We start from the raw sequence: 9854 nt of genomic DNA on the forward strand, positions 1-9854 counted from the left end.
CCCCCCCCCCCCCACCTTGGACTGGTCCCATTCCCCCTCTCCCCCACACCGGTTTGGGCCATAGCCCCCCTGCCTTCCTATTCCCATCCCTCCCGTTTCCTGCCACCTCCCCTCCCTGCTGGCTGTTGTTGGGGGGCGCTAGCCCCTGGCTCCAAAGAGCAGATGCAGGGGGGTGAAGCCAGCACTTCTAGCCTCGCCCCTCCACTCCATTACCTCCGTTATGGCAGCACTCCAGTCTTCATTGCCCCCCTCTGCCTCCCCTCCAGCCCCAATCCCCACTGTCATGGTGGTACTCCACTGTCTGTCCCCATCTGTGTAGGGCGCTCTGATTGGCTGCTGGTACAGCCAATCAGAGTGTGAGTAAAGCGTGACAGACAGACAGACAGACAGACTTAGGCTTTGATAATATGAGAATTTCAAACTCCTACAAAAATCCCACCACACAAAAAATAAAAGAAAACACAGCTGGGGATTACAGGTCAACCTATTTTGGCACTATGAACTAATAAAGTTTGTAAAATCTTCAAAAAAAAATAATTCAATGTGCTTGCCATAAAGTAACACATTCTTTCAGGCTCCTGTACTTTTCTCCAAACTTTCTCAAGTCTTATCTTTTCCTAACACTTTAGGTTTGACTGCTACAGATGTACTACAGAGAGGGGTGAAAGTAGGGCTAAATTAAAAAAGTGAGACTTTTAAAGAAGAATTAGCTTCAACCTTAACTATGGAAAAATCAGTGAGCCCTCTTAAGTAGTACTTTTCATAATTGCTTCCAAAAAACTAATTTGCTTGCCTGGTCTCAGGGTGTTGGTTTATTTATCTTTCATAAATGTTCAAATTTAAAGCACCATGAACACATTTGGTGCTGAACAAGCAAACATATAACCAAAAAACCCTGGAAATTCAGAGAGAAAGCTGACCCTGCCATAAGACCTGTTTACTACAGAATGACAACTCATTCTCTGAATTTCCAAAATAAGCCTTAAAACGTAACTCTTTTATTGAAGGCGTCAGAGTTTCTTTTTTTTAGTGAAAATCTCCATACATTGTAAGGCCTAATTAAGGACAACATAAATGATTCTACCCACGTTCAAGCCTAATGGTGGAGAGAAATGCTGACCATTCAGAAAACAGAGGAGCCAAATTTCTTTATCTAATCTCTGGGATTTAACAAGGAATCATTTATTCACCACTGTGCTTTCACTTCCCTTTAGGCTAAACCACTAGGCATCAAGTTTGCTGCTGCAGCAGTTTTACTAGAGAACATTCCTACTGGCTTCTAATTCTCTTCCATTTCAGTTATTCCCCCCAAATCTCCAAAACATTGCAGGCAAACTCTATCAATAAAACAGACAACTACAAAACTAATTCAGTCAAACCCAGATGATAAAATATAATTAGAAGGGAATACTTTCAATCAAATCCTTTGTAGAAATGGTTCAGTCCATCTGCCTCTGACTGTAGAATTAAATTTTTAAGAATATATTGTTTCACCTATGCAAATATATCATCCACCACATTGTGATTGTACCACTGGCCATTAAAATTATTTTTTTGGCAAAACTGTACAGTGAGATACAAGATAATCTTTCTTTGTTTTCTAAATATGTTTTTTTTTCAAGTGAACAACATCTTTACCCATACTCACCTGACTAATTATATAACTATTTTCATGACTCACGAAAGAGCACCTACAAAAATAATAGCAAGTTCTCTAACTGCTAGTTAAACCCCGCAACCCAATTCTAAACATAATCTTATACAGAAAGCAAAGCCAGGTCTATATAATGGTCATAGCTACTTTCAGCAGAAACTTCCATGCTGACAGAGTTGGATTTTATATCATCGACTACTCATCAACATCAGGCTTTAGAGAAGAAAGGAAATAAAAGTTATGTTGTAAGCACAGACCAATGGAAAAAACCCTACTCGTAACCCTGTTCACTCTCCCTTTCAGCATCCACTCTCTGCCATTAAGAAACACAAGATACTGGGAAGATGGACCTATGGTCTGACACAGTAAATGGCAGTTCTTATGTTCTTAACTGTGAATAAGGTGATTTGGTTCTGTTGCCAGGTCTGCCACTGATTCTGTGAAAATGAACAAAACACCAAATGTATTTTTATGCCTCAGCTATAACACCTGTAACATGCCAACCATTTTTACTTAGCCAGGGGCTAAATTCATAAATGATTTTAATATGCTTTGAGATCCTTGGGTGGAAGAGGTTAAAGTCACTAGTGCTTTCTGCAATTCGGCTTTAGAATGTATGGGAATCCTTGCTTAAAAGAAAGGAGCATTGAAAACCCTGAGTGGATGATGACAAATGGAAACTCAGGACCCTGCTGTAGAAAGAAACAAATTAATATGGCTTTTCGAAACTTTCCTTTGGTCTTTGCTCAGGGTTGAGCTCTCTGAAAAGTCTAAACAAAACCAGACACTGAAAAATTTACTGAATGCATTATTAAAAACCATAAAAGATCTTGTGAGTTTCAACAGCTCTCTTACTAACAAAATGGCTTGGCACTGAAAGAGGAAAACTGTCCTGGGAACAACACTGTTCTGATAAAAAAAATGTTTTTGTTGGAGAGAAAACTGGTTTTGTTTATCCAAGCTAGGACCTGATGAAAGTTACACATGCACACACTGAGTTTTCTGGATGCTCGGTGAAAAATTCAGTGAGGGTGCACAGAGAATAAGGGAAAGACTCTTTATTTTGGTCACTGATCATACTGCAAATTTAAATCTATGCAGGCTCTTCTGTTTCACAGAATAGGGCTTATGCATCTTATATATGCCTACATATCGCTGTTCTTACTATTATGTAATACTTAACTTTTAGTGCAATGTACTAAAGCCAACTAAATACATACTTTCCATACAAGTAACTTTCACTGATTGCCTGGTCTACAAAGAGTAGCGCATAAAAACAGAAGGTGGTAAAAGAGTTCATTACATTGTGTGAATGAAATAGATCCTGTTTAGCCATGCTCTGTAACCTACACAATTTATTTTCAAAAGGATGTTTTTACTTGTAAGAGATTAAAAAACATAAATAGCTAGCCACATCCCACTCTGGTTCAGAATAGGACTGTCGCTCTCCAAAGCCATCTTTCACTTATTCACAGGGCATTTTTAGATTAAAAAAAAAGGAAAGATTTTGCATAGCATCAGCAAGTGAAAAGTACAAAATTAACCATGATACTTAAAAATACAGAGCAATCTCTCTCTCTCTCTCTACACTCCTCCACTTGAAAATTCAAGAGTCAAACAATCCAATATCTGCTCTGAAAATGTTTTTTGCAAACCTAAGACTTTCACTGACCTTCATAAGCCTGGTGAATAAGGTTAAACAGTTGCTCAGCTTGTGTTTTAAGTTCTGGGTCTCTGTGTTTGTCTGGATGATACAACATACACAGCCGTCGGTAAGCAGCTTTCAGTTCTTCCTGAGAGGCCTGTGAAAAGAAACAAGATTCAATTAAAGCACAATCCATACCAGTAAAACATCATCTTCAAAATCAGCCCTGAAAGAACCTATCATATATACTCCAGAACATTTACTTACATTAGCTTCAGAGTATAATTAAATTATACTTAATTTCAGATTTCTATATGGGTTAATCAAATAATTGGTTAGATGCATCAGCATTAGCAGCATTTTTGAGAGGTATTCTTTTCCCAACTACCTACTGAGGACGTAAATCATAATTCCAGCTCAACTGTGTGCACCTGGATGGAAAGCAGAACTCAATTACAAAACACCTTGACTTTGCTTGCATACGTTATTTTTTTAAGACTAAACCAGTGGGTCTCACTTGAGCACTGTGACATGAGGGAAAACCTAAATCAACTACAAAAACAGCCTACTTAATTCCAGGAATTCACACCAGAACCCTCCTGGGGCTGAATCCCAAAACATGAAACATACTTCAACCATGTCAAAAAAGCATTCCATAACAAAGGCTGGAGACTTAAGCACACAATTACACAAACACAAATCCCTTTACTGCTATACACTGTGGCAACAGCTTTCCAACAAAACAAAGGCATTATGCTCTACTGCAAAGAAGGCAGGCATGCAGTCTCTTCTAACAGACACATTCACACACATCAGTAAGGAGTGATCTGACAGACAAATAAAGGAAGACTATTTCACTAAATCCATGAAGAAAAACTGCTCCTTCACCATGTCCACACCGGACTGTTTAGATATGGCTTGGCTCCCTCCCAGGGCCGTTTGGCGAAGACGGATTTTGGATAGTTCTTTAGGGAATCAATGAAGTAACAAAACAGTCTTCTGTTCCCCATCCCCCAAGAGACCTCCTCACAGCAATCTTACCTCAGTGAACCCTTCAGAGTCTCTGTAGCTATCCAATTTCTCCTTTCCCACAACCATCCCTACACTTCAACATCCTGGACCTTGAAAGTCAGGCATCTTTGACATTCACTTGTGTGCATTGTCAGTAAATTAACAAGCAGCTCTATACAAAACTGAACTAGCACACAAAACCCATGAAATTTCAGACAGCTATACACTGGCCAGTTCCAACATCATGAATGTAACAGTGAATACCTGGAGGCCAGGAAGGAATCATAGTGAAATGACTGCAATAGCATCAAGGGCATTGGCTGCACTCCCTTCTGACTCTCTCTATTTCTGCTACAACAAGGGATTAAAGTGGACAGACACTGAAGGGGCACTAAGATTAACTAGTGAATAAGGGATCACAGAGAAAACAATTTTGGTAACAGACTTGAAAGGCATTTGAACATCAATTCCATTTACTCTCAATACCTCACAGTGGCTGAGGTTTTCACACTATTTACCTCAAAAACAGAAGTCACAGCCTTTTGTGTCTCAAACAAATCAATTTCTGACTGCAGAAAAGGGATCAGGATAAAATGAAAAGTTAAGCTCTATTTGACAAGTGTATTTATTTTAATACAGTCATTGAGATTCAATTGATTTTTGAGGCCAGTTTAGCACTACTGATTTCTTTTGCAGGTTTTTCTATTTCATATTAATGATTCCAAGTCATACAGCAGAAGGACTTGATGGGCTCAAGAAAGCAAATGTAGCAACAAAGCAGTCATTTTTCCTTCTGTTATCTCCCTGAGCACTCTTGGTTATTAAAATTAAACTAGATGAGAAGGGAGTGGAATATCCAGCTCTACAATAACCTTCTTTAATCATATTAATGATAAATGGTTAAACGTGTTATTGATTAAGTAGTAGAAATGAGCTGTTTCATTTTTCATAAATATCATGTTCAATAAAATATTAGATTGGGCTTTTCATCACAAGTGAATAGCTTAGGTCATTGGTTCAATATTTCATGAATGATAACCGCTCTCAGGCCACTACAGAAATACTGACAACATTTCAAATTGTAATGACACACATAAGTCACTAATAATGATATTTTAAAGTTATATTCTTATAACTAAAATCCTAGGCAAAATTAAAAGGTGCATCATTCCCCTTGGAGATGAAATAGCTTCATTTAATGTCTCAATCATTGAGTTACATTTTCATGGGATCTAAATCTATAATAGATTAAACGTTTATATATAGAAAATTGCTGTTGAATGGGTTTAGTCTCTTCATCAGGGCTGTGAAGTTTACTAGCTATCTATTATTTTCAGATTAGCTGCCTCACCCTGCTCAACCCTGTTTTATTGATGGAACTGTGAGCTTGTACCACATCAGCAAGGTATGTGCACTAAAATTTTCCAAGAGGGTTCATTTAAATATACGTTTTCTCTTTCAGTAGTCATTCCCTTGGCTATGACGCGGATGCTTTTTCATCCACCTGCTGCAGTCTGGCCCATGTTTTGTTAAATTATCACATGAACTGAGGAGCTCTTGACATAGCTAAATCAACCATTAAGTCCTCAGTGGCTTCAATCACAATTTGGCTTCAAGATTCCACATCAAGAACGTCAGAAACCTAACATCCTGTTTATTTATACAAAGCAAAAAGGCACTGCTAATAAAAAACTAACAGTGAGGTACGCTGCACCATGGCAAAGATAAGCCACACCCTCTGCTTTATACAATTCTCATTTATGTAACTGTTTCATCAGCAGACTTATACAAAGTAACTGGTCCTGCAGTGACAGCTTCACTGCTCCTCCTCACTGCTTTTTCCCTTGGCTTCACCTCACCTCTTCATGCCCAGCACATTGCTGCTCTGCACACAGCCACCAAACAGCTCCAACTCAACAGACAGAGATGCATTTCCCAAAGACACTAAGACTACTGCATTTACATACCAAGCTCACCTCACTGTTGCTATCCATAACCCAAGAAGAAAGGGATATAGTTAATGCAATTAAAAGACAGGGCATTAAAAACCAATAAAAGAACATACTGTACTAAATTTGTGTTGCGTGAAAAAGTCTGTGGAACACACTGCCACAGGGAGTAATTGAGGACTAGAATTTAAAATGGCTCACAAAAGAAATATTGGCTATTTACATGGTCATCAAGACCACTTAGAGCATTGGTGGGCAATTATTTGGGCCCGTGGGCCACATAGGCAATTCTGGGAAGCTGCTGTGGGCCAGTCAGCACCTCCTCCTCCTAAACAGTCTGGAGCCCGCCACTGCCAAGAGCACACAGCTCCAGCCCTGACCCTGGCCTGCCCTGTGCCCATGCCAGACTCGCCCCAGCCAGAAGCCACACACACAGACCTGAACTCGGCCTGCCCCATGCCTGCTCCAGACCGCCTGCCCATGCTAAGCAACGGCAAGAGCCGAACAGAAGCTGCTGCTCCATGTGGAGGAAAAGCAACCCTCCCTCTCACCGCTGCTGGGCCCTCCTTGCTGCAGCCACCTGGAGCCCATGCCTGTTAAGATTCAAGTTCAGCATTATCACTAATTTGGTTCTCTGCTGCACATCAGCAGAATTATGGCTAGAGAGCCACAGTCATGCAGTCTGTAGGATTTCCTCCAGAAGTTCCTAAGACTTTCATCAGTGAGGTAAACTCACACTGCGACTACCAAGACCACACATAGTGACATAACCTGCAAGGATAATTTGCTCAGAGCTCTTAAAACTAAATTGTATCTGCTGAATTATTTTCAAATATAGTCGTAACAGTTCAATATCAACCACAACTCAAAAGTACTAACCTTTATGTTGACATGCTTAAATAGTGCAATCTTGCTCTTTAAATAATTATTGTATTTGACCTGCCAAATTACAACACAGTACATTCTTCTGAATCTTATCTACTGGATACAAAAAAAATCTACTAGATACAAAAAATCATGGACTATAGACATTGGTGTTATGGCACATTATAACCTCCCTGCCATCTGATAACCCCAGATAACCTCGCTACATTTTACCATCTACATCAGGGGTGGACAAAATCTGGCCCACCAGGCCATTTTATCCGGCCCATAATTCCTAAAAAATTTGGAAAATTAATATTTATCTGCCCCGGATGCCTGTAAAGATGACAGGAGTCAGGGGCAGTAGGACCCAAGGGAATCTGCTGGTAGGACCAAGCAGCTGCAGAAGCAAGGCCCACCTGGCCCCACCCTTCCACTCCCAGCCAGAAGCCCCGTGCAGAGCAGAGCATCTAGCCTGGGACCCTGGGGCTGTTCCTGCCTCCTTGCACCGGAGGGAAATACAGATAAGAGGGGGGAGGGCAGGGGAGGACTGCAGGCGATTGCCCCAGTCCTCAGGGTCAGGCTGAGCTGGCTGCTGGGTCCCAGCTTGCAGCCAGGAACCATGTGCTACTAGAGCAGCCAGCATGCGGTGAAGAGGAGTGACGACAGCTGCAGGCAGGGAAGCACTTAAAGCAGCAGCAGGCCAGTGGCAGCGAGCAGGCATGCAGAGCGCAGCAACAGCTGGGTGAGAGCACAGGGACCAGGCCAGCAGGTGCTCTGGAGCCGGGCCAGCTCCCCCTCTCCCTGCTGGTGCAGCTTGGCCTGGCTCCATAGAGCCACTGCTGGTCCCCGCCCTGTGCTCCTGCCACCCTGCTCTGGGCCCCGACAGTGCTGGCCCTGGCGCACCAGCTGCACTCTCACCCAGCTATCTTTGCACTCTGTGCATCTACTCACTCCCACTCCCCCTGCCCGCTGCAACCATCTGTCTGCTGCTTCTGCCACCACTCCCCTCCACCCCCACACCGGTTGCTCCACATGGCTTCCAGCTCCATATGGCACCAGCTGGGCCGGTACAACTCCTGCTGCGTCCTGCGGTCTCTGCTGTGCAGCTGGGACATGGTGCTGGAGCAGCAAGCTGGGGCGGAGGATGGGGAAGTCACAGAAGGGCAGTGGTGGCAGACAGGGGTGGCGGGGAGTGGCTATGAGTGGCAGTACGGGTACATGCCGATGCCACAGAGGCAGGAGCAGCAGGAGCGCGGAATCCGGGCTTGGAGAAGCACTGGTGGGGGCTCTGCCTGCCGTGGAGCAGCTGTGGGAAAACCCTCCCCCTCCACACGTCACAGTCCTCCCCAGACACCCTTTCCCCCACATAACCCCCCACAAACCCCAGATCCATCCACACCCCCACATACACCCCCACACCCAGACCCACCCCCACACTCTATATACCCACCCCCCACAATATATAAGACTTCATTTTAAGCTATTATACAATCACCTCTATGTGCACTACACAAACACATGTAAACCAGGAAAAAATATTTTTTTAAATCAAATTAATGAATGTTGTAGCAGATGTCTGTTTCAAAGTAAACTAATTTAACATAACTGCCTCAACTAATACAATTATATTCAGAAATAAAACTGATGCCTGTGCATCCTCTTTCTTTGAGAGAAAAGGTGATTTTGGATGGATTAAGTATGCTACATACCTAATTAACATTTGCATAGTGTGGTTGGTATTTGTACTGATTAAAATAGATTAAATCAATAAACCAATAGATAAGAGGTCTATAAGATCAAGCTATTATTTATTTGGAAAATAATCAGAGAGAAAAGAGGTGGGAGGGGGAAGAGTATTTCAGTTGGAAGCAATTAATGTCTGAACCTCCCACCTCACAGACAGCATTGTGAACCAGAATCCCAATAAGGCTGTTCTTTGGTTCAGCCTTCATTTACAAACTACAAATTAAATAATCTTCCATAACAGCCTTTCATTTTGAAAGCCCCTTTCCCCATTGGAAACATTTCATATTATCATAACTATTTGGAATACCCTCTGGAAATCATAGAAGGTGGAATGCCCACTTTCAATCCCTAAGTATTGCCCACCCCCTTTTTAACAAATACCGGTTTTTATTTTGTACTCTGAATGGATCTGAAATTAATAACTTCTGGTATAGAGCACAAGATGCATCTTTGTGCGTACATCCCCAAAGATATCTGTTTAGCTCTGGGAATAGTATTGCCTTGTTAACAGCTGTAGAAGAATATGTTGACTTTCACAAAGCTTGGTCTTGAAGTGTCTATACAACAAGTATCAGTGGTTTCTCCTCTTTCAGGGACTTCTCTATCAGACTCAATTCAAACGAACATGAGACAAAAGTTTGGCAGTGTTTATGGCCACTAATAATTAATAATAATTAAGATTTCATCTGCTATACCAAAAATATGATAGCTCTAAAAACTAAATATGTACTATAGAATAGCTTGCCTTCTATGAATTAGATTTTTTTTTCTCTTAAAAATAGAATACTAAAATAGTCAAGCAAAAGACAGATTCCTTCTATCTACAATCCCACTACCATTTTTATACAGACCTGGAAGCTGCTGCTAAAGATATAAAATAAATTATGTGCAATTTCATTTTTTCTGCATACTAGAATTGAGAAATTGCTCTCAATATTGATAAATGCCCATTTCCCACTAACTTTATTTTCACAACATCTTT

At 41.5% G+C, this 9854-nt stretch overlaps 1 protein-coding gene across 2 annotated transcripts in view; it reads right to left on the bottom strand.

The window, feature by feature from the left end:
- The window catches only part of DNAJC11 (DnaJ heat shock protein family (Hsp40) member C11), a 55283-nt gene extending 51773 nt beyond the window's left edge, over window positions 1–3510 (bottom strand). For both annotated transcript variants that reach the window (XR_003094510.1, XM_025206417.1), the window contains exon 1: window positions 3327–3510. Coding sequence is in view for 1 of the 2 variants with exons in the window: in XM_025206417.1 (XP_025062202.1) it covers window positions 3327–3495 (169 nt within the window). In the remaining variant the exon portion in view is untranslated. The remainder of the gene's footprint in view (window positions 1–3326) is intronic.
- Window positions 3511–9854: the final 6344 nt, after the last annotated feature.

Source organism: Alligator sinensis, unplaced genomic scaffold (genome assembly GCF_000455745.1).
Source record: "Alligator sinensis unplaced genomic scaffold, ASM45574v1 scaffold322_1, whole genome shotgun sequence".
NCBI lineage: Eukaryota > Metazoa > Chordata > Crocodylia > Alligatoridae > Alligator > Alligator sinensis.